This window comes from Pteropus alecto, unplaced genomic scaffold, assembly GCF_000325575.1.
Source record: "Pteropus alecto unplaced genomic scaffold, ASM32557v1 scaffold65, whole genome shotgun sequence".
NCBI lineage: Eukaryota > Metazoa > Chordata > Mammalia > Chiroptera > Pteropodidae > Pteropus > Pteropus alecto.
Genome location: NW_006439191.1, coordinates 2,769,242 through 2,796,195, shown reverse-complemented (window position 1 = coordinate 2,796,195; position 26,954 = coordinate 2,769,242). Strand labels below are relative to the sequence as shown.

The 26,954-nt window shown below is 33.7% G+C and overlaps 1 protein-coding gene and 1 non-coding gene across 2 annotated transcripts in view; both read left to right on the top strand.

Annotated features, from left to right (window-relative positions):
- The window catches only part of RGS21 (regulator of G protein signaling 21), a 36,951-nt gene that overhangs the window by 7,363 nt on the left and 2,634 nt on the right, over positions 1–26,954 (top strand). The window contains exons 2-4 of the mRNA XM_006916219.1: positions 11,105–11,179; positions 15,434–15,510; positions 19,118–19,284. Of these exons, the coding sequence (XP_006916281.1) occupies positions 11,169–11,179; positions 15,434–15,510; positions 19,118–19,284 (255 nt within the window). The 5' untranslated portion in view covers positions 11,105–11,168. The remainder of the gene's footprint in view (positions 1–11,104; positions 11,180–15,433; positions 15,511–19,117; positions 19,285–26,954) is intronic.
- On the top strand, positions 22,334–22,452 carry LOC112483281. The gene has a single exon (XR_003047581.1). It is a non-coding gene; the product is annotated as a 5S ribosomal RNA (ribosomal RNA).

Genomic DNA, 26,954 nt, shown 5'->3' with positions numbered 1-26,954 from the left:
TTTATATTTATTTATATAGATTTATTTATATATATTTAACATTTAAAAATCTCTACCCACAGAAAAAGTTATATTGGCTTTATCCATATTTATTAAACACCACTCATCTATTCTAACATTAATGTTGAAAAATAAGTTGTGTTGAATTTCATCAAAGGTAAGCCCACAAGTCTATCCCATGCCAATAAATGTCTCAGTCACAAGTAATCATTCAGAAGCTCAATCAAAATAATAAGAAACTGATGTTTCTAAGAGTAGCCTGGGAAAGTAAGAATTCTTCAGCTGTAAAGTATTATTTCCCAAGAAAATAAGAAGACAAGTTACAAACTGGGAGAATGAATTTGCATTAAAAAACATCTAATTGAGGACTATTACACAAAATATACAAAGAATTCTCAAAAAACAATAATAAGAAAACAAAGAACCTAACTGATAAATAGGACAAAGACCTTAACCAACATCTCACCAAAGAAGATGCACAGATGGTAAATAAACATATGAAAAGATGCTCTACATCATATGTCACCAAGGACATTCGAATTAAAACACACCAGTGTGGTGTTATGAATGCTAGAATGGCCGAAATCCAAAACACTGACAACACCAAATGCTGGTGAGGATGTGGAGCAACAGGAACTCTTATTCGTTGCTGGTGGAAATGCAAAATGGTGCAGCCATGTGGAAGGCAGTGTGGTTGTTTCTTACAAAACTGAGCATGCTCTTACCATACAGGTCGACTCCTTGGTATTTACCCAAAGGAGTTAAAAAAAGTTAGATCCACACAAAAACCTGCACATGGATGTCGATATCAGCTTTTTTCATAGTTGCCCAAACTTAGAGGTAACCATGATGTCTTCCAGAAGGTGAATGGACAAACAGCAATGCAATCAAACAACAGAATATCATTTAGCACAAAAAAGAAATGTGCTATTGAGCTGAAAGGACATAGCTGAATAATATTCCAAAAATCATGTTTTCTTGTTTTATTCACCCAATGACAGACCCTTAGGTCATCTCCATATCTTGGTTATCGTGAATTATGTTCACTGAACATGGGAGTACAGGGAGATATCTCTTTGAAATCAAGATCTCTTACCCTTTGAATATATATCCAGATCATATGACAGTTCTATTTTTAATTTCTTGAGGAAACTCCATACTGATTTTCATAATGACTGTACCAATTTACATTTCTATCAACAGTGTACAAGGGTTCCCTTTTCTTCACATCTTCATCAACATATGCTATCTTTTTTTTTTTTTTAACAGCCATCCAAATCGCTGTGAGGTGACAGCTCACACTGGTTTTGATTTGTGCTTCCTTGGTGATAAGTGATGCTGAGCACCTTTCCATGTATCTGTGGCCATTTTTATTTCTTCCTTTTAGAAATATCTATTCAGGTCTTTTGCCCATATTTTTAACCATGTTCCTCTTTTTTGCTATTGAGTTTTATAATTTCTTTACATATTTTGAATAGTAACCCCTTCAAACATATGAATTTGCAAGTATTTTCTTCTTTTCTGTAAATTGATTTTTAATTTTGTTAATTGTTTTCATTGATATGCGGAACCTTGTTAGTTTGATGAAATCCCATTCATCTATTTGTTTTGTTGTTGCCTGTGCTTTTGGTATGAAACCAAAAAAGAAAAAATTTTCCAATATCAAGAAGCTTTTCTCTGTTTCTTCTAGTAGTTTTATAGTTTTAGGTTTTAGGTTTAAGTCTTTAATTCACTTTTACTTGATTTATGTATACGGTATGAGATACTGGCCCAATTTCATTCTTCTATAAGTTAGTATACACTGCTCAGAAAATTATACATACTTAAATACATAATAAGTGGCATAAGAATAGTAACAATAATTAAGGCACAGGTACTTGATAAATATCTGAAAGTACTAAATTCATTGGTTAATTATTAAATTCCATGAAGTCATTAAATTCATAGGCTAAAAAATTATAATGGTATGAGGAAAATAAAAATAATAGTTAAAAATATTTGCTATTTTATGGAATTTTTAACTTGGATTTAAAAGAGTTTCTACTTTTTGTTTAAAAATAAATTCAAAATATGTTTGACCTCCGCTCCCTCAAGAGACTATTTCAAAATAATATTAAAGGAATAACTATTGTACATTACACAATAGGAAAGATATTTGGAGAAGAGTAAAAAGTAATTTTTCTTAATTTAAAAATCCTATATGATGCAAAAAAAGTACAATGCAGCAGAGCAGATGAAGAGGAATCTTACATGAAAGGCCCACAATAGGAGAAAGAAGACCAAATATGGAAGTAAATAATCTAATTGATAAATTGACAGTCCAGGGGGAAAAAAAAACAGAATTGACAAGATATTATTGAAAAAATAATGAAAGAAAGCTTCCCAGATGTGAAGAACATAAAGCTTCATATTAAAAGAATCAATCTTATGTGTCTAGCTCACTAAGGAACAGCAATAAACTATTTCACAATGCCAGTAATAAAAATATTTAAAAATTAGAATTATGTGGATTAGTCATCAGCAACATTTGATGAAGCAGACAATGGAGCCATAGTATCAAAATTATAGAGCGAAATGATTTTTAGCCTAAAATTCTATCAGCCCAAATCATCAATTGTATAGTCATAGGGAAAAAAAAGAAAGAGAGAGAGAGAGAGAGAGAGAGAGAGAGAGAGAGAGAAAGAACCTAGATCTAAACTTCCATCTTACGTGAAAATGAACTCTTAATAGAACATAGGTTTATATGTCAAACTTAAAATTCTATTTTTTTTTAGAATATAACAGGAGAAAATTTTTGATCTCTAAGAATGGAAGAAGAGTTCAAAAACACATCCATAAAAGAAAAACAACAACAACAATATATCGAACTTCACCAAAATTAAAAACTTTTGCTCTATGAAAGACCCTGGTAAGAGGATGAACTATCATTAGGAAATATTCTTTGTAAGCTACATATCTGACAAAATATTCATATCTCCTACATATAAAGAATTCTTAGAACTCATCAGTTTAAAAAGAAAAACTAGTGATCCAATTAGAAAGTGGGCAAAACACACATAAAGAAGTACTTCATCAAAGGGGATATGCAGATGGAAAATATGCACATGAAAAAGATGTTCACCATCACTACTAATTAGAAAATTAAAATTAAGATTATGATGAGTTATCACCACATATCCATTAGGACAGATAAAATTAAAAACAATGACAAAACTAAAAGCTGGAGAATATGTAGAAACATTGGATCTCACATACACTGTAGGTGAGAACGTAAAATAGTAGTCTCTGAAAATATTTGGCAGTTTCTTTAAAATGTATATATGTATGTGTGTACATGCATTTATATTGCAAATCTCACATTTATTCCAGATAAGTGAAAACTTATGTCCACGCAAAAATCTTTAAGCAATTGTTCATAAAAGCTCTTTATAATAAACCGAACAACCATGATGCCTCCCAGTTTGTGAATGGTTAAATAAACAGTGGTACATCCATACTATAGAATACAACTGAGCAAAAAAAAAGGACTATTCATGGACACAACTTGGATGGATCTTAAGGACGTTATGCTAAGTGAAAATAGCCAATCTCAAAAGACCACATACTATTATGATTTTATTTACATAAATCATCAAAATGACAAAACTAAAGAGATGAAAACAGCTCAGTGGTTTCCAGGGATTAGAGATAATACAGAGGAGGTGACCATAAAGAAAAACCATGAGGGAGATTGTTGAAGTGATGGAATAGTTCTGTATCTGGATTATGTGAACCTACACATGTGATAAAATGACAGAACTAAACACACATGTGCCAAAGTCAATTTGCTGGTTTTGACATAGCGATATAATTATGTAAGATACAACCCCAGAGGAAGACTGAGTGACGTGTGCATAGTACCTCTCTATATTGTTTTTATAATTTCCTGTGAATTACATATGTAATTATGTTAAAATAAAAAGCTTAAAAATGTAAAATAAAATACATTGTATGGCTTAAAATATAACTCAAACTTATATCATTAATCCTGTAGGAAAAGCGAACTACTTTAACATGAAGCTCCCTAAATATATTGTGGTTATTAAAAGATAAACTTCTTATATACATAGCATTGTCCCTGGGCCTGCATACCCTTTGCTAATCTAGGCTATATTGTTAAGAAGTAACTTACTAAGAGATCTCTTGTAATAAAGAGCATAAAGTATGTGAAATTACAGTGATAAACTTGCAAAAGAATACATGTTCTACATCAGCCTTCTCTTCAGTTCCTATCCCTTCTCTCACCAAAATTGGGTTGACACTAGGGTTATACTTCTTTTAAAATAGATCATAATCTGTATTCCACTTATGTCCTTACAAAGCTTGAAATCTTGCCTAATGAATTTGCACAGATATTATTTTAAAGTTGTATTTCATGTACTCATTCAATTCAATACTTATTACCATCTCTGGACCTACAAATAACAGTATTAAAATATGATCCTGAACAAACTACTTCATTATATTACTCTCAGAGATGTAAGTCTTCTATAAAAATATAATTTTATAATGCTTGATATTTTTGTTCTTTCAAATTTATGATGAATATCTTCATATCAAAGAATGTACATAATTTGAAATTTTAAATTATATCAAAGAAAGAACATAGGTTTTGGACTCAGCCCTGTATTCAAATCTTTGTTTCATCACCTTAAGTGACTTTTAGGCAGAAGGAACTGACATTTTTAGCTTGTTTCCACACATATATAATGAGAATCTTAGAATTTGTATAAGAATGAAATTAAACACTCTATGTAAAGCTATATACAGTGTCTGGCATAAAATAGGAGCTTATTAATTAAGTCACTATCATTAATTATTTTATTAACATCCTTATTGTTTTACTTTTAATACATCTTATATTCCCTTAGTTGTGCATACTGGTTTCCCACCATACTCATCTCATTTTATTTATTTTTTTTTTACAAATATTCATTGGGATAGTGCAAGGTACTGTGCCAAGTGCTATGAAATGGACAAGACCTCTGCCTTGCACGAGAAAGTAAGACAAGACACAGACCGCTGCAGTAGGCACAGAGGATGAATAGCTTTGCAGCACTACCAACTGAAGTTTGTTATTGATAGGAGAGTTCTTCTAAAGAAGAGACAACTTTTAAGCTATGCTTTGGAGGTATATAGAAGGCAAAAAATGGATAAAGGATTTCAAATAGAAAAAAAATTCCATAACTAACATGATTAGAGAGCAGAGGTACCTTCAAGGAATAAATACCAGGAAGTCAGTTCATCTGAAGAAAAAAAAAATCTGTGTTTTAGAGAAATAGTTTACATACCGTCATCATGCTAAGCATTCTGCACTTACTAGGTAAGCAAGAAGAAATCAATGAAGGCTTTTCTTGTTGTTCAGAAAAGTATACTCAATAGTATCTAGGTTAATAACTTTGTGTAATACTCCTCTATGTAAAACATACTGTCTAAAAATCGATTGATTGAAAATTAATGTGTGTATGACACCCCTGAGTTTCCTGTAGCCAGTCTATAAGTCAAATCTACGTACCCCTGATCAGATGATTAAAAGGCTCAAGTAGTCAAGGAATGATAAATTCAATGCAAGCTATTGCCGCTGTCCTATTCCCGGCAGCGCATGTATTTGATGACTTCCTGCCTTCTTTATAATGTTGAAAAGAGAGTTCTTCCAGCAATCATCTACAAATTAGGAGAACCTCATTCAGCCTGTCAAAAACTCAAATGATTGAATATCTCTAAGAATTTTGCCAGATATTTTACTAACACTTGCTATAAAGAGTGAATAGTTTTTCATTGCCTTAGTTTCCTTCTCTGTTCTAGAAAAAATTAATTTTAGAAGTTTAAAGGTTAAATATATATCATATATATGTGAAGGCAAAATTATTATGCAATACCTTGTTATGAAAAAAAAGACAGGAAAATCACCTTGTCATGATTTGAGAATGTAAGGTGATCGGTTTAGTGAGAATTTTGTTTGCCTTTTTTCTTTTCCATTAATGAAAAGTTATCCCTAGCTAGAATTTAGATCTGATTGAAATAACAGAACAAAATTAACTTTAATTTATATCACAGCTTAGATGGTGGATTCCAGGAATACATAACAAAATAAACAATTGTCTTATAAGTAGTAAAGAATATTATATGCTACGTTTAAAATGTATTTGGATATAACGGAGAATTTCAGATTAGACATATATAGCCTGGATGTGTTTTTCATATTTTTTTAAGGAATTAGTGTTGTTAAATATAAAGAGAACCTTAGCATCTTCTCTCTATTATATATTTTAAAAAACTACACTATACAGGGAACAGTCTTCTCAATATGTCAAAATCCCACTACCCGCACTAAAGGGTCTTGAATATACAAAATATTTTTAGCCAAAGATGTACATAGATTCCATTTGAAATATTTTTAAAATTATTTTACTTAGCTATATAAATATCTTCCATGACTGCTACCCTGCCTTACATATTTCTGCATTGAATAACAAACTCTTTACCAGATACAGAAGAAAAGGAAGATTAGTTCAGGAAAAAGTCAGATAGATGCTGTCTGTACAATATGGCAATACAGAAATTTGAAATATGGGGGAAAAAAGCCAATTAAGTGGTTATTTATCTCTACGTGGTTAAAATACTCAGCTACAGTAAAAAAAGAAAAGCTATGAGGAATCAGTTAATAATGTATATTATGAAGACTATGAGATTATAATGTGGAGTTAAATATTCTTTACAAAAAAAGAGAGAAGTTGATCCTCTGATGTGGATAAATATTTTTAGCTTTACTCATTTCTATCATGCTATTCAAGTTTAATTATAATTAATTTAGGCATATGAATCTATTAAAATGTAAAATGGTTATTTAACTTTTAAAACAACAAAAGACATTTTCCCTTGCATCAGAAAGCTTTTTAAACTTCTAAATATTTCACTTTTACTGAGGCAGATATTCTTTCATTCTCAGTAACTTGGTATTCTAAGATAACACCAAAAAAAAGTGCACTTAGGATATACAATTATGAGATGTGACTAGCAAGTAATGTGACTGATTTGTCAATGAGCATACCAAGAACTAAACATCGAAATGAGCATTGTATTTCTAAGCAGCCACTTTGGGGGATTAGACACATTTCAGCGGTATTGCCATTGCTCAAAACATTTTAAACTTCTTTTTAGAATGCTCTGAGAAATAATTTATGAACCATGCAAAACTCAGGCTCATTGTTTTATCAACTGCATGTCATGCAGCAGTAACTTGAGGGAAAGCAGAATTGAAAAATATAATTTTCTCATCTTTTATTTTAAAAAAAAACTTTAAATTTTTAAATTATTTTGTCCCAAAATAACTACTTTTATAAGCCCATTATATAAATTGAGAAAGACAGTGGTGAAAATAATAATAATAATCCTTTCTTTCCTGTTATAATGTGAATAGGAATATAATATGGAGTGATAATCAGTGCAACTTTGTTGTGAACTGGCATTCTCATCTAATCACATTCTGTTTGTTTTTCCAATGACCACTTCAGCAAATTACACAGTATTTTATCTCTCCCCATTCTCTGTAACCTTTCTTAGTCATGTGACACTCTCAATCATCCTTTCTTTTTTGCAAAATGCTGTGAACAGTGTTCTTAAATGGAATTCCACACCATTCTAAACCTGCAGTCTTCCTCTGACTTGTGCTGTCTGCTTCCACAGTGCATGTAGACATTGCTCTATATACCAAAGTCACTAATGTATTTAGTATTTCTTGAACAAGGAAATAATTATGCCCTTGGTTCTCTGCTCTATTTTTCTGTGCTATTCCCTGTTGAACTAAATTTCACAGGTTTAACTCTTACTTCTACTCCAAGTCCCACTATCCATCCTTGCTCCATCCCTATCCCTTTCCTGCTATGCAACCTTAAACAAATTATATAACTTCCCTGAGTCTTAGTTTCCTCATATGCAAAATGGGCCTAAAAACATTCTCTCTCTCATAGAGTCATGACCAGGAAGATAATGCTGAGGAAGTTTCTGATATATTTTAAGTATCGATTATTTTTACTATTATTGGATTTTTCCCCCTTAAATCCTTTATGACATCCTCACTGGGATGTCATAAAAACAATTTTTTAAAAAAAATATGAACATTGTCTAGATTTTGCGCCAAGATAAAATGTTATACTTTCACTTAAATTATGCAAATCCAGAATTAGATTCTTATATATTTTTCGCCTATCTTAAGTAATAAGAGTAGACAGCAATGGTCTTCTTAGGCTAATTAATATACAGGCTTTATATGGATTTAATAGCTCCATGCTGTTTCTGAGTAGGCTGTCAAAATGCTGTGACCTCTGTGTGACAGGAAAGCTAATCAAACTGCTTAGTAAATATGGCTATGCATCTCTAAACTTTATTTTACCTATTAAATTTCCCAAACCTGTTTTCCTTTTGTTCCTACCATGATCACTAGTAGGAACACCATTCTTAAGGCTGTTAGTTCCTAATCCTGTCATTTGACCCTCTCTATCCTACCCCTTCTACACAGCCTCCTCACCACCGATGTCTGTGTTTCCGTCTCTCTGCTATTACCCTCGTCCGAACTCTTCTCATCTCGTGCTTGGACCACTACACTACACTTCTAATGCTTCTGCCTGCCTTTATGCTCACATTCTTCCAATTCATTCCACACACAACCTCATCGTGTTAATTTTCCAAAATTACCAATTTCATACTGTCTGATTAAAGTTTTATATTCCTATTCCATCTATCGAGAGTTCTGACACAATATAAACACCCAAAAAATTTGTAGGATAAATCTCATAGCCTTACAAGAAACCTCCATTGATTACATGATGGCAGCATTGTCTGTAAGAGTCCCACATTACATCTTAACTATGGTTCTGTGAATGTCAAATTTTAGAGAAAAGGAAGTGAAAAACAAACATATATAAATAGCACTATATAAGATGCTTTGACTTAAATATTTCTTTAGTCTCACACAACAATCTTTGAGAGAGGTACTATCTCCATTTCAGTAGCAAAGAGACCCAACGAGGTCAAGGTTAACTGTTAAGCAGAAAGGGTCCACACTTACATAGGAACTCATAGCTTTGGTCTCAAAATGTATGCCTATTTTATTCTACCCCTACCTTCTCTTAAGCAGGCATTCAAAAAGTGGAGTTCCTCAAATGTCTGAGTTTTCTATTGCTGCTGTAACGAACTACCAAAAACTTGGTGGTTTATAACAAAGCAATTTTTTATCTTAGAGTCAGAAGGTCAGAAGTCCAAAATCAGTCTCACTGGGCTAAAATCGCAGTGTTGTCAAGGCTGGTTGCTTCCGTCCTCACATATCTGATTACTGACTTTGACCCTCCTGCCCCCTCTTGTAAGGACCACGTGATTTACTGGGCCCATCCAGATCATCAAAAAAACCGTTGCTATGTCGGGCAACGTATTCACAAGTTGAAGACGTTAAGACGTGGACATCGTTGGGGCCATGAGTTAGCCTATCGCAATACGCATGAGCTCTGACGATGGATCCTGAATCCCCTGGGACTGAGCTGGTACTATTTAGATGTCTCAATAACACTTATATATGGCAATCTTTTGTCAAGATGCATTGGAAACAATAATCATTCAGCCTTAGAAGACAGTTTGTGTACTCACCTGCTCATTTACTATGAACCTCTGTTTTCATAAATAAAATCCAATTCATAGGTTTTCCTGAAAACGTAAAAGAAACAGGTAAGGAATAGGAAATGCACCTTTAATAAATAAAAATTGCATGTCATGGAAGGATGTATGAGAAATAGCATATTGGGAACTACCTTGAACTCAAAATAGAAATTTCAGTTTCTGTTTTAAAGTTTTAATGTAAAATAAGCCTACTCCTGGCTCATATTTCTTATAGATTTGGCATGGTTTTTATCCAGAGGGTCTTTACATTTTGACAGTTTATTTTTCCAAAAAGTTCAAGCATATATTATAAAGTTAGTACTTCATTGTGCTCCCTCAGCAAAACAAAGTCTAAATATATTTAACGATTCAGTTTTTGCATATCATAAGAACATTACTTAATGGTGCTTGAATTAACAAAATGAATTGTGCTAATTGATGATATCCGTTCTTAATGATACACTGGCTTTTTGGGTCATCTCATCTACTTCCATCAGTCTCATTAGCCCAGGGCCACTTGCATACTAGGCGCCCTCTGGCATTTCTATAGATCAACTAAATGAGGATGCTTCAATGCAAGGTCAGGGGGAAGCAGATTTTCTGCTGTCTCCCGACTCCGTTCTTCCATCGGGAAAATCATCAATCTTTCAGGAGTGTTTAATTTACACTGAGGGTCATAAATATATCCTAGTAGTATTTTACTTCCAATGAACTGTTATAGTGAAATAAAAGCTTGCTGAAGCATGGGATTATATGTACAAACCTTTTTAGATACAAATAAAAATGCCCAGATATGGCCTATATTCGTTAAATACATTCAAGCATTATTACCTTAAACATCAGCATTTCATAAGGAAATATTGTCAAAAAAATGCCATGAGATTCGTTGTTAAAAGGAATAGAGACCTATTCAGTATTAAGCTGTAATAAGTTTATAAAGTTCAAAAAAGTATAATGCCCTGTGCCAGCACATTTCACGCCATGACTAAAATTGTAAAAATACTTAAACATATAGTTGCGTAAGTGTGTTAAAAGCAGTCTTTCTCAGACTTTCTGAAATGCAAAGAACAAAGAAAAACAAACTGACCTTTAACAGATGAAAGACCTAAAGGTAAACATTAAATTTTATATATATTTTTTCCTAGTCGATTTAACCTCATGTGAGCAATAGTTGTCTTGTAAACAGATGTACATGAACTTTAGAAACCAAACTTTCAAATGGAATTTATTTCAGTTATGCCACAGATCGTGAGAAATATCACATTTATTCAAAGGGTTATTTGTTACTTAGAAGTTTAAGTGTTTTGACCAGTGAAAAAAGCTGAGAATAGCATGATTTAAAGAATGCCAATTTGTAACCCAGGGGACAGGTATTTGCATACTAATTGTAATGTTCCTGCTGTCACATTACCTTCAGCTTGAAGATCAGTCAGAAAGAGAAATTCGGCATCATCTGTGACAGTCATACAGTGGAACGAAAAATGCCAGTGAAGTGAGTTGCCATTTAAAGCTATTTTTATCTCAGAAGATGTACAAATGAAATACTTGAGTCTTCATTAGTCTAGATGTTTTGTTTCCTTCGTTTATGATAAATATGCTAATTGTCATCTTTCTTCCTGATTTATTTTTTTCTCCTTTCTCTATGGATTCCTTCTTCATTTCTAAAATGTGTCAACAACTCGTGGCTTACATTTGCTGTTTAATTCTATATACTTGCTAAGATAAAGAAAGGTTATAAAGTCGGGAAAATACCACTGAGCTCTTTATGTGAAGCTCTTCAAAATTATTAAATGTGAGACATGAGATGCTTATATTTATGAACCTTGCAAAAGTATTCATTATTGCAATGTTTGTTTAGAAATTTGAAAATGGATATTAAATGCCGAGTAAGGAAGCAGCTGTCACTTCCCCAAGCACATGGACTCCTTGCTTGAATTTCCCATTCTCCAGCACACCGCTAATTGAGTGTGAACAGAGAAGTTGTTGGATTCCACATTTTTTAATGCAATACAACTGGTTCTAGCTGGCACAATTAGCAAGATAACTGGTAGCTTTCACACAGTTCCCATCTGGCCTGGCTCTTCTTCCGACACAAAATGTGGGGACTGCTGGCCTTGATGGCACTTGCTTAATGAAGGAAAGAGCCAAAACCCCATGAAATACTAAGTGCGATTTTGGCTCCAGATAGACAGTGAATTTTCATGGCAAATCATACACACACACAAAGTAACTCTGATTATGCATCATAATTACACAGGAAATACACAATGAGAAGACCCAGACAAAAGCTCTGTTAAAGTTACAACTAGAATCTAAATAAAAGAGGAAAAAAGAGAGGGGGAAATGACAGTCTCACATTGTCCACTTTTTAAAGTAACACACGTCATGCAAAATTCAATCAAGTTAGTACATCTTTAAATCATCCACCCTCTTTTTTCTCTTATTTTAATTCAATGGACTTCTTTCTTAACATTTAAATAGTTGCATTTTGCAAGACATTAAACATATTGCTCACTCACATCTAACATAAGAAATGTCCCATTTTCATTTGATAATGTGCAAGATTTAAGAATCTGTCTTCTGAAAACTTTCTACTGAGCAGCTAACTACCATAATTAAACTATTATTTAGAGGAAATACTTGTGTGAAGTGCAATAAAACTCTATTACAAAAAAAGCATTCTCAAAGTATTTATAGTATATATTCCAAAGCATGAACAAAGTACAAACATATGTGTATTGACTCATTCATTCTAGAAAGAATTGTAAAAAACAAAACAAAACAAAACAAAACAGAAAACAAAAACTTGGGTTGCAAACAGGATATGCCTGTTTAAATTTTAATCGCCCATTAATATGTGTGAGATACTGCACCAGTTATGAGCATCTCTAAATGTCTTGACTAATGGATAACATGACATTAAAATAGACCTCTATTGTTTTCAAGAGTAAATGAGGTTAAAATATATGACACGCTTAGCACAATGCAGTATAAATTGTAAACACTCAATATATATATGATTGTACATTTTAGTGCTATTATAAATATTGTCTTTTCCTTTAGTCATATGTTGCAATAATTTATTCTTCCACCAACTTGTAAATATACAATCAACCCCAAATTTAAACATCAAATTAACATTATTCCTTAAAATAGTTGCATTTTTCCTAACTTCTAAAAAGTAAATACTCATTACTACCAACCTTTTCAACATATCAGGTAGTCAAAATCAAAGCTGTCAAGTCAGGCTTGAAACCAGGTAGAAAAGGATGACGTAAGGGCATTCCAGGCATTATCACACACCGGCAGGGGTATTGCTTCAGAGTTGGAGGACAGTTCATCCCTTTAGAATGATGTCAGCATTTGGTGGACCTTACATAATACCAGAATATCCTAGTATCACTAGTTCCATTATGTATAATCAATACATACATCAATGAACATCAATAGACTATCTATGAAATGTTAGTATATCTTCCTAATTCAAAATATTAGCATTTTTCTTTTGTCCTTGTGTTCTATGTCATCTCCCAGACATTGCTTTCTTCTGCTTTTATTGTTTTCCTGCATTAATGAAGATAATAAGAATAGCTAACATTTATATGAAACACTTCCATTCCAAAAGACTCCTTTCTATCCAATGCACTCTTCACCGCGTATTCCTCTTGCTTTTGGCTTAAGCAAAAACCTGGCTCTCCCAAAAGGCACATGATCTGCCTTGATGCCTTCTAGAAGGCTGCTGTTCATCTATTCCAATTTCACATACCTCACGGTTGAGAGGGAGGTCTCTGGTCTGTTGCTCCCCAGTGATGCTCTCACACCGTTTCTCCTGTTCCCTCGCCCAGAAGAGCCTCTGAAACGAAAACAATTCAGCCAGACGTTCCAGTAGCCTTATCACTGTCATCTAGCCACCGCACTACTTTCATCGATGGCTTTAATACCTGCCACTATTTAGGGATTGGTCATTAACTCATTATTTGTTTATGTATTCAATCAATATTTCTTGGACCAGACACACTGTTCTTGGTGCTGGAAAATAACATTACTTCTGACGTCAGAGGGCTTACATGCCAACGGCAGAGTATGTGTTCATCCTTGAATGCTGTTGCCTAGACTCTATTTCTCATTGTTTTTCTTCGATGATTTTTCCTCATTCAAAATCGGGATGCTGTGTGGCCAGGCTTGGGCTGAAAACATCCCTCTGCCCTATTTGTGAATATATATCCTACAGAAGCCTTTAACTTGAATAGCCTTCAAGCCACCAAATTTCAATCTGCAAATAGAGATGACACGTTTAAACATATGCATTTCAAGTGACTCTATGATAATTTTAGCACTATCTATACAATTCCTACAATGCCTGATGTTTGAGTCATAGGATTTTATAACATAAGCTTATTAGAGCAACAGGGTATACAGTGCACAAAAGTCCTTTAACGCAAAATTAAAGCTAGAGTTGGGTCTCATTCTCCATTTGTAAAAGATGGAAGTTGAACAGCCCAAATTGATTAAAATGCTCATGGGAATGTAAAGCCACCATTTCAAAATGTTTTCACAAGAAATCTTGTGTCCCCAAGATTTAGTCACTCAGGGGAGAAGGAAAATTAGCCCCACCACTGGGGAAGAAAATTCGAGATGGGGAATGAATCTTCTGTCACACAGCCCCCTCAGTGTGTCCTCTGTGAAGAAAGCCATTACTATCTGAAAACATAACTACGACAGTCACAGTAGAAGAGATCACAATCAATATTAATACAAATTATAACAACTATGGCAAATTACAGGAAGTAATAAAACATAAAAGCGTAGAGATGCTTCACACTAGCACATTTAAGATTAGGCACCTTGATATGCAAATATAAAATTTTGTCAGAATAACTAGATATGAGATTCCTTTTTATTATTAATCATTTTAATAGAGACCTTCACTTAGAACATCCCTTTCCACAATGAAGTCATTTACACATCATGGCTACATTACCTAAGATAGTTCTTTCTGGGCAGTAGGTACTTTCCATGGATAAGGCTTTTTTCATCGGGATCTTTGTTTATTAAAAGATATATTTGCATTGCAAAAGTTTATATTTTAAACTTGATTTGCTATTTCTACATCGCATCACCAAAATTATACCTTCTTCAGAAGACTTAAGTCTATAAATTTTTTGACTGCTTTGGAAAAGATATTACCTCATCCTGACAGATTCCTAGATTTAAATAAATCTGGAAGGATGTCAGTCTAAGGAAAAACAAAGGCTGCCTCAGAGTGAGATAAGGACATCTCAAAATACATTAAAAAAAAAAAAAACCATTTTCAAGATCGTTACATGTTAGAAATCCTTAATAACTCTAAGATGCATAATTATGAAACATATAATTTCATATCATGAAAACTTGGAAAATAGTTCATTCATCACTATTGCTATGATGATATAGTTGAGAAGAAATTCACTATGCTCCATAGAATTGTGAGCAATCTCTCTCTCATGCCTTTATTAGAACCCAAGAATTTGCAAATGTTATTAACACTGCTAGCTACATTAAAAAATAATTTGCTGATGTCAAATTATATCCTACTTTGTGTTGTATTGCTGCCCACTGTGGGAAAACATATAATTCTTGTTAACCTTTTGCAGTTTGATTAATGTTGCAAAGCTCATTTAAATGACGTGATTCAGCAAATACACATAACTTGCATATGGCTATAAGTTACAGAAGAAAAAGATCACAATGCTATTGTCAAGGGTAGATGTTGTTTCTACAGGTCACCAACAACAGAAGCGGTGGCACGGTCTGAGAATATGGACACGCTTTTAACCAATCAAGGTAAGAACCAATTAATAGATTTGAAAATACAATACTTAAAAGTGAATTGTCAAATCCTGACAGTTATAGATACATAGTATGGCTTTGATCAATATTTGATCGATATAAGATCCTCCATAGTCACACAAATTCATACAAACCCAAAGTCTAAATGGAATTAGGTTAGGCCAAAAATAAGATTATATAAAATCTAACCACTAAAACAGAAAGAAAATTCCAAATAGCAAGTGAGAAATTTGTCATTTCCTTAGACTCATTATCATTTGATGCATATAAATAACTACCTTTTTCCAAGTTGAAAGAAGCATACAAACTGCTGAAAAGTTGAAAATTTAAATAAATCATTTGTTTTTCATGTCCTGTAGGCCAAAATAAAAATTTTAGGTATTTATTTCAAGTGAGTTATTTTTATTTTTATTAAATACAAAACCATATTTAAATGTGTGTATATTAATATGTATATTGATATGTGTTGATATGTATTTACATCTGCTATAATGGCTCAATAAGGTAATTTTGGCCAATTATAAATAAAATATCACAGAATTCGATACAAAATAGTCATTTATAAAAGTATCTAGAATTTCTGTTTTTGTGATAAATAATCCTGCTTTTCAGCAATTCTACCTCATATGGGGGAAAAGTACACTATAGAGACATATATAGAAAATGTTTTAATGTAGTATGTTTATACTAATAAAATGGCATTTCCATTTTAAATTCATAAGTAAATACAGGAATACCAAGATAGTTTAAAACATGATGAAGCTGCATATATATAGTTATACTGGGTTAGATAAAATTATATTCTGATTTTATGACTCTTAAATAACTAATTCCTAAAGCACAGACATAAAATAATTTACATTACTCCTGAAACTCAACTAAGGAGATATATGAAAGACATCAAGAACATGGAATTGCATTTTTATAAGTTTTGAGTGGCACTTTTTTCCCTTAAGTAACCAGTGGGACAGGTCAGGTTAGCTAAGAGCAGAAAGTCTCTCTGGCAGCACAGGGGACTTCTCTATGACAGCACCATACAACAGAGACACGGAAGACTTTTAGATGAAGGCAGATACTTCCATCTGCACATCTCCTGGGGGTTTATATTTTATGCCCAGACAGTGTGGAAAAGTCGTAGATTAATCTGAACAGCTGTTTAGTTTCTACATTTTATAACTCCAGAGAAAGAGCTTTTCAATGCTCTTGACAATTCAATGACTCACGAAGTTATCTGATTGTTTTGTTGACTTGAGGATGTGCCTCGCAGCGCTGGGCATAGGCATTAGAGTAGATTTCACCAACTATTGCTGACTTTTTCTTTGGTAAGCTCCATTGGATCTAACCAATAGCCGTTTCATACAGCAGAAAGTGCCCTCAGCTGTTAGGATTTTAATTGTATTTAGCATACTATTCCAAAGTCACTTGCCATCTTTTGAACATTCAAATTGTATGTATAGAAGAGTAGTTCAATAAAATATCACATCCTAGACAGAGTCTACTAGCTCCAGTTTTAGTTATTTCTTCCGTTCCATTGTGTTCTAAGATGATAATGGTTAGTTCAGATAAATCCTTCATTGAAATTGCAGGATGGGAAAAAGATCATAATTGTTTCTTGATCTCTATCTTCCCATCTGTATTTAGATAATCCTCATGGGGAGGAAGCTTCATATGCCTTAATGAACCTACACTATTCTTTCAATATTATTAAAATATACTTTATTCTCTACATAAAATATATTTTATCATGAATTCTGTTTAGAACCCTCAAATTCATCATTGTTTGGAACAAATGCATAGAAAGTTTTAATTGAGTGTTACTGAAAGAATTCTCACAACCTAAATTTGTGTCACAGAAGCTTCTTGGATGTATTTTTAAATTCAAGAATCATGCAGTCAGTTGAATTTTTTATAGTGCTCACATATTAATGACATCTAACTCTCCAATATTTCTACAGAGAATTTTAGTCGGTACCCAATAATCGTTTGCAGTGACTTGCTATTTCAACCATATTTTTTAAAAAAGAAAGAAAGAAAACACCACTAAATTTATTTTAATCTAGTGTTTTTAGACACTTTCATCTTGTTCCATGATCCTTTTCTATTTTCTCTCACTAAATCTGTGCTTCCCATCTACCCCAACCTACAAACAACTGACTTAAGCTCCTTTTCCATAAACCTTTCTCTTGAACTTTATTTTTCTCTAGACAATTTTCCTTTCCCTTAATTCTCCATAAACTCATGCCCCCCTACTTCGGAACGTGAAGGATCAAATCTCTGGGTGTGAAGTCAGGGAAGAGCTCCATCGAGCACATGCAAAGGGGCCCTCTTGGCAAGCGGAGGGAAAAACCACCAACGTTTTAGAAGAGAAATCCCTCTGAGAAGATAGAGTGCTGATGCACGTTTTCCTCCCCAAGAGAGACAGTCTCACTTGTAAACAGATATGCTGCTGTCCGAAGGTTGCAAACTGTGAAACGGTAACATGAATTTACAGTTCTGGCTGTGTCCTGTCAACAATGCAAATCTAAAAATGAACTTTCTCGTCTATCTAACTTGGCATGCTCTCAACCATGCTCAGTCCTAAAGGACTTAGCAAGAATTACCCTCTCAAATGAGCTTTAGGTATACCAAAGAAGATATCAGGACATGTTTTGATAAGGAAAGTAGAGAAAAGAAGGTCTAAACAGGTGGTCACAAACTCAAATATTTATGAGAGAAAGAAATAATAAATGCGCAAATTTGACTGAAAGTAAGATAATGGGGAGAAGTGGGACCTATGAGAATCTCAGACTGCAAGCTCTACCTGTTGTTATTAAATGTAACAAAAATGCATACACTAGTCAAGGCAAAGTCAACAAGCCTGGAGGTAAGTAGGCCCATTTACAGCCCCTAGTCTAAGTTTCTGGAGTAATGCATGCTCAGGAAAATAACCGAAGGCAGGAAAACACCATGCACAAGCTAAGCTAGAACAGGTACCACTGGGGAAAAGCATATTTATTTGCCTTATTGAATTAAAGTTGCCTATCAATACATAAAGGAGAGAAGCGTTCAGACCAAATATCTTGCCAGTTACTTTCTCAGTATAGAGATTAGGGTTGGCTGATATATTCACACAATACTGATAAATACCAGTCCTTCCTCCTTTCTCTTAATAAGCCCAAGCTAGCACAATCTAACCTATTTACATCAAATTGTGTTTTCTCAACAACTCATAGAAAAAAAAGATATTCTTATTCTAAATTAGTAACACCATTAACTTAGTGCAATGGGTCTAAAAAGCAAAGTCCATAGGGATTTTTAGGAAGCAATGGCCATTAAGACTTTTCCCTAAATATAACTCATTTTTAGATCTAGAAAAAAAAGCACAGGTTTTCTTTGTTAATGGAGCTATTATAGAAATACAGATATAATATTTAACGTTTATGATCACTGATCTAAATAGGGTTTCTAAAGTTAAAAAAATAAAACATATAAATGTTATACTTAGAAGGATGATAAATATTCACCACTGAATACTCAGTAAATGCTCACACCATACAATGTACTTATTTGGTCATATTACTGAGCTATATGATGTACAAAATTTGTCTCATATATTTTATAGCTGGTCTGGATGCTTTTAGAACATTTCTAAAATCAGAGTTCAGTGAAGAAAATGTTGAGTTCTGGCTTGCCTGTGAAGACTTCAAGAAAACAGAAAATGCAGAAAAAATCGCTTCCAAAGCCAAGATGATTTATTCTGAATTCATTGAAGCTGATGCCCCTAAAGAGGTGAGTAAAATATTCCAAGATAATGAATATTCATCTCTCAGCAAATCTGCTTCCAATTAAAAGACACTAAATCCACCTAAAGAGAAATCAAATTGTTGCTATGTATTCAAATAGAAAATGTTCGTCAACTTCAGAAAAAGTCTCTGAAGACGATCTTCTGTCTTTCACTAATTCAGCAAATATATTTCAACACTATTTCTGTTTTCTTAGTACAACATGCAGGCTTTTGAGAAATCGTATCTCCTATCTTAAATTAAGTAGCTCTGAAGTTAACCCTACTTAAGATATGTTCTTGGATTTCACGTTCACTTTTGTTTCTCCTTTTCTAAGCCATGGAAGTCAATGTAGAATTCTTGAATGATTTTTTTAAATTTTTAAATAGTGGATGGTGGGTGGGACTTACAACCAACAGTATAAATTCTCCATTTTTAATATTTTGGAGATTCACACTATGGCATGTAATGTCTTCCTTTCCAAAATAAGAGTTTGCTCACTTTTTTTTTTTTTTTAATGGTATAAATGACCCAGAGATGTGAGGCATTGTCTCAAGGAATCAGGAACCATCTGTGCTGTTTCTAAGATCAGAAAAATAGAAAAAAAGACCTAGCGAGAAACCTGGAATAATTGCCTTAAAGAAGTATTGTATGTGTGTAACATTTCATTTATGTTAAATTTTATTTCCAGAACTAAAACCATGATCATCTCCACATACCTCTTTAATGTTTAACTGTAAAAGTTTAAGCAATTTCTATTTTAAAACTGCTTTGACTGATGATTTATCATATAAGCAAAGAATTTTAATGCATAAGTAGCAAAGAGGAAGTTACATTAAACTACTAGTACCAAACATAAACTACTAGTACAAGTCATCTTTCTTACAGTGGCACAAAACTGATACCCTCAGAAGTGACAGACGGCTACTGTATTTTCTGATCTAAAATTAGGATTCATGATATGAGAAGGGTTGTTATACTTATGGGGCAAAGGGCCCATAAGAATAGATGAAGTACAAACACTTTCAGAAAACTTAGGGCATAAAATCTGCCTTATCAATAGTTCAAGTTTTTGATGGACATTAATTACTGTAGCATTTTTGGCCTAGCATGACATTCCAGAAATACAAACCACTGAACCATTGCCAGGAATTTGTAGGGGAAAAAACAGAAAAAGGGAAACTTTAACTCCCATGGATCTATTTCAATATTCACTTCCCTGTTACCCTCTGAAAATAAATTTAAAAAATTCTAAAAATTTTAAATATAGTATTTAAGATTCATCAAGTTGATTAATGTGTCATTTCCTAAAAAGACTTTGAAATTAACTATAAAGATATTCTATTTATTGTGATATTGGTTTGAAAGCCAGATTTTCTCCCTTCTTTATGAATCCATCTAATTGTGATTGTTCTAAGGTAACATTTTCAAACATTATATATGAAAAACCTTCTGAAGAGAAATGTAATCTTTTAATTATAGTTGAATCTAACTTTATAATATATAGGTTATCAATTTTGACAATAGTTTTGTTTTCTCAATTTTCCAAAATAAATTTATATAGTAATAATTTAAATAATTTAGTTATTATTTTAGGATATAAACTTTTACAGCTTTTTATAATTTATGCATCTAATAATTTTGACAAGATAAAATATAATTAAAATTATGGCTATGAAGAAATTCATTGAAAATAAAGAAATATGTATTAAAAATAGTCATTGTCTTCCCTATTATTTGCTATTAGTTATTTCCAATTCAAATTACTAACGGGCATTTGCCTCTTATACACCAATCGCAGTCTTCAAGGTAGTTCTCTACAAACTGTAAATATAATACAACTGTTAGTACGTTGAGTCATTAAACAGATTCTTAGAGTGGCTGTCTGCACAGTGAAGTTATAGAGGAAGGAGAGATTGAAGAGAGAGATAGTAAGAGGAAGGAGAGATGGTAAAACCAGTCAAATACGCACGAGGCAATATAATTTTTTAAAAAATTAAAGTTTGTTACTAGCACAGAAGGAAAGAATGATTAACTCTGTCTGGAGAGTAAGGGATGAATTTGCAGAGTGGCTCATACTTGAAGAGGTATTTCATGAAAAATAAGTAATATTTTTCAAAAGAGCAAATGAAAAAGAATATTTTGGACTGAGAGCACACTGGTATAGCATGGAGGTATGAAGCTTCCTGTTGTTGTCCAGAAATTGTAAATGTTTTGATACGGCGTGAGGGTGAGGTCGAACAGGCAGCAGTAGACACAAGAAAGGGTGGGAATATTTTAGATTTATCTAGTAAGTAGATTTAATGAGACAAGGTGATGCATTGAGAGGGAGGTTGGAAAAATAAAAAAATATTATTTTTTTAATTTTTTAAGTAGAAAATTAATTGGAGATTGAGATTCACATATATATATATTCTCCATTTCTATATTTATTAATAGTTGTATAATTGACTCTTATATAGAATTAAAATTATAACCAGTTTTCTTGGTAGAAAATCCTAAAGAACAATGACAAAGTTATGTAATTCAGATGTCTATTAAATCCCTTTTACTTTCTTTTCAACTTTTTGTGTCTTTATTTCCTCATCTATAAAATTGCTAGCATGACTTAATTTTAATTGATGCAATTAGACAATTTATAATTTGTACTAAACTTACTAAATGATCCTTGTCTATAAATTGACATTACTTAATGGTTCTCAGTTTTATGTTCTCAGTTTTATGCACATAAAAATTGAACTTTCAGGTTTCCATAAGATGAAAATAATTGCAACTAGACTTATGCCCCTTTCTCTTACAGTGTTATCTTCACTCTGGTTTCTCCACCAATATAGAGAATTCGTGTGATTTAAAGTAGGGAGCTACTGAGACCTCAGTTCAAATCTTGTAATCTTGTGTAAGCTATTTATTCTCTCTGAGGCTCAGTTTCCTCATCTAAAATCTCATCTATAAAAAAAGCATTTAACAACCACACATGACAGATGAGAATGATGAATGAGACCATGTGTCTAGAGAAGTTTTTAAGTGCAGAACAGTTTTTAAGAAATTTTAATCTCATCTACGGCCATGCCACCCTGAACAAGCCCGATCCCATCTGATCTCGAAAGCTAAGCAGGGTCGGGCCTGGTTAGTACTTGGATGGGAGACCACCTAGGAAGACCAGGTGCTGTAGACGTAAAAAATAAAAAAAATAAAAAATAAGGGATTGTAAGTTGATAAGGTCCTTGCAATTTGTGAGGTCGACCAAGGGTTGCCTCACCTAAAAAAAAAAAAAGAAAAAAATTTTAATCCCTTTCTTTCTTCAAAGGAGTCACTCTAAGTACTACTGAACCAACCTGAAAACAACCATTAACTAACTTCTAGGAACATTTGAAGATAAGGAATCTTAAAAGACTTGATAAGTACATCATGCTAGAGCAGCTAAGAAAAAAAGACAGAGTCTTTGAAAGTGAACCATCTGAGTGGGAAGATGCCAGTGAAAAAAAATCACTGTGGTAAGATTTCCTGAGTGCCGTGACTGGGAAAGACAGGCGATGTGATAGCGTGTAACAGAAAAATCCAAGTCTAGGGAATCAGGAAATGCAGCTCAAATGAATGACTAAATTTTGACTAGAAATTTGAATATAGATCGGGGAGGGAAGGAGAGGAAAGGAAGAGGAAGGAGAAGGAAGCAAAGGGACCAGCCGGGGCCTGGAAAGCTAGTCCAGCGATGAAGCAGCCTAGTGCTGTGTGTCTCAAAGTACACACAGAAGTAACCGTACTTCCACGATCCCAACAACTCCTGCATCGTATTTATTTCATCATAAAATAAATGTATCTCTTAAAGGGGTGGGGGGATGGGGAGAAGGAGAGAGAGGAAAGAAAAGAAAAAAAAAGAAAGGGGAAGGAGGGGAGAAAAAGGAAGCAGAGCTAAAGAAACTATAAGCGACATCTGTCTCATTGGCTCGCCATGCTCACTATCTCAGGAAGGCATCTCAGCCACCCACTTGGCACAGATGAAAAGCAAACTGAGCCTTAGAGATAAAATGACGAGCTTTGCAGTCACTAAGATACACAGATCATGAGGAGGGGTCTAGAGCCATGTCGTTAGCCTTCAAACTCCTTTCTCTGGATCTTCTACGTATTTTAAATGTTCTTGACGCAAACTGGGAACCTTGATATTCATGCTAAAGGCAAAAGCATAAAGTTATCTCATCACTTGGAGTCTATCTATCAAAAGCTTTATTTCTCATAGTCTCTCTATTTTGTATAACTTCTTAAACTATGAAGTCCAGATTTAAATATGGCATTCAGAAGGGGTAAAAAAAGTGGTAGAAGTATTTCTTCTAATAATTTGCAGTATCATTTTGGCCCTCTGAAAAAAAATCAAATGCTACATTTCGACTCAAAAACAAAATACTTGGGTGTTTTTCAAATGTCCACATGTCCCTACGCCACTTAAATGAATCTTGGAGTAGCACGTTGGGTTGGTGAAGGAACCCAGTCCATCCACTTCCTTTCAGAGACTCCAGATAGCTTTTGCTTATGCACGTGTTTTTTTAGCAGTCCTTATACATTACTGTTTTACATGTTACTACCGCATACATTATAATTTATTTTATTTCTCTCGCCCAATTTAATGTGAGTACTGCCTCCCAACTTGTGTCATTTATATCCATCGCTAAAACCAATAACAGCAAATGGTTATAGTCCTGTGCATGGATGGGTTCCTTCTAGTTGCCAATTCTCAATTTTAATAGTCACCCTTGAGAATATTTTTCGGGATCTCCATTTGCCTTGAATGATGCCAAAAAATGAAGTTAAGACTAGAGGTGCTGGTGGTGATTAAATAGAATTATGTCATCGAAAACGTGATTACAGGTGGCTTTAATTCCAATAGTCATTTTTAAGCTCTGCTGTGATTGAGGGCTGAGATGCTGCCTGCTCCATTTTAGTGGGGTGTTTTACATATGCATCCACATGCCCTTTGCATAATGACAGTCTCCTGCTACACTATCGATTCTAAATGAGGAAAGGCTATCTAATTTGAATATGAGAACACAATTGAAAAGTTTTCATTCAAATTATGTAAAAATACATAAAGCACAGTTTAGGGTCACAGGAAAGCCACAGGGGACACTTTAAAATGTATTCTTCCTGCAAAAATAACATGTTAAAAGCCAAAAGAATTAAAAATGGCTGCCACAGAAAAGTGGGATTTGGCATGAATAATTTGCATTTAATAAAATCATGTGAGTATTAAAATCCTGGATCTTTAGAATAAAATTGTTTTGAAACAACTACCACAACCATCATTCAGAAGGCAGTCATTTTAATGCAATGGATTGTTGTCAATGTCAGCTGTGTCAAGGCCTTTTCAAAATTGAGAGGATGTAAGAGCCTCTAAACAGTTGCGATGACATCTCAGCTGCCATTTCATAAGACTCACGATCTCACGTTTTGTTTTCTGAGACTGGCAGTACAGTCATTTCAGATATCTAAGGTAACTCGTGAAATTTTGAAAAATAAGCAATTAAAATATGGTATTTCTGAGAGTCCTTGAAACTAAAGAGCAACCATGCAAACAAAATACAAGTGACTATATCAGTAAATAATATTAATATAACTCTGTCTGTTTCATCAACTGATAAAGTGTTCAGTTAGCCCATGCTCTGGACTAACCAGTTTGAGGCGGTCAGCAAAGTCTAAGCTTCTGTATAACTCTCGCAGCTCAGGAGTTTCTCAAGATCATGCTAGTGGAGAGTCTGCCTCCCCAGAAGGTCGGCTCTTAATAGGACTCTGCCTTCAGTGTACCCCAAGCTCAACATCTCCTCTGTCTTACTTTTTGGGATAGAAATGTATTTATGTATCTTCTGCATAAATCAAATTTGAGATGAGTGCAAAGTTAGGGATGTAGTTTGCAGACATGCTCCTAGCAGTGATCCTATTAAAGGAATTTATATGTCAAAATATGTATCAGGCTTAATGTTTTCACTTTTTTTCATGATACAGAAATTTCAAAGGCGTCAAGAAGAAAAAGCAGACACTTTGGGTAGCCTATTCTCAGAGCTCACTCAGATCGACTTCTCAGGAGCATTTAACAAAATCAACCACTTTCTCGTAGGTGAAATACTGTCTTCAGGTGGCTGCCAGTGCCTGATGTCCTCTTCTCCTAATGACAGCTCTTCAACAATGTCTCTTGCTGTTCTGACTCATAACGCGACATACTCTAAAATGACAGAGGCGGCCCTCATTTGTTTCCTGCTTCCCTTTCTCTCCCGTGATCTCTTCCAGCCCCATGGCTTTAAAAGCTCTTTCAGAGTTAACAGACTCAAATCTGAGTCCTAATTTCCTACTCAAAACTTTCTTCTACCTGAGTCTCTCCATCTCAACTAAAGGCAATGCCATTCTTTTATTTATTCTGGATAGATCGTTAGTAGTCATCCTTAATTCTTCTGGGAGGATATCTGACTTAAGCTAAATCATAAGACATGAGGGTAAGTCATCTTTAGAGCATAAAATTGTGGAAGAAAGGATTTTAGATTAAACAATATAAACGAAAGCTTTAGGTGCAAGATTTGTCCTGGGAAATAAATGACAGTAGCCCAGTTTCATGACTGCCACTAAGGATAAGTAGGAGATGGTTTTGTGACAAAACATTGAAGTTCACATGTGAGGAAGCTCAAATGCCAGGCTAAAAAGTTTAAATTTTATGTCGTAGAAAAAAACAGGTTTTCAGCTGAACACTTACTTATATGATGAAAGTGATGTTTTGGTCAAATTGATATAATAATGCTATCTCTGGTGTCAGAAGGGAAAGACACTGTAAGAAGAAATATTGGGTAAGAGGTAAATTCCATGGTTTAAGAATGACATTAGGGTACAAAAGACTAAGCTAGATTGATAAAAGTAAGAATGAAAAAGGCCATTGAGAAATTACAAAATAAAAAACAAATGAGGAAACAAACATATGTATAATATATTATATATATTTATACGATAAGAGATCAGAGAAAGAAGAGGTGTCGGAGATAATCCCTACATTTCAAGTTTGAACAACTTGGAGAAAAATAATGGCATTTACGAAAATATGTAGGTATGATGTTTTCTCACTGACATTAAGCTGACTTGCCAAATCACATCTTCATAAGGCCACTAATTATCTCCTAGGAACAGTGTATTCACTTGTCACTTGGCTGTCAATAGCTAACGTTGGCAGTTCCTTGGTAGGAAAACAGGCAAATCAGAAAAATGAGAGGAATAAGTCAGAAATGCAAGCTTAATATATTTCAGTAAGTAATATTAATCATCAGAGTCAGGTTGAAATGGAATAGTTCTCTTCAAAATTTAAACATGATTTTTAACAAATATAGAAACATTTTTTTCACTTTCTTTATATGACATATATTTATTGAGTCTTTACACTGTGCAAGGTATGGTGAGAGATGACCAAAATGCAAATATTGTCTATGTAACACAAAGTCCTTTGAGAGGTCAGAAAAGAAAAAATAATCCACAGGTAAACTCTACAAGGTAGATGTTATTTGAATGTGCCCTTAAAGACATGAAAGATTGTGAATGACTTAGGTAAAAAGGAGTGACTTTCACTAGACTGGGGTGGTATGGAAAAATGGTCATAGCTGGGGAAAAACAAGGAATTTGAGAGGAATCATCTAGCCTGGTAGAAATAGAGGGCAG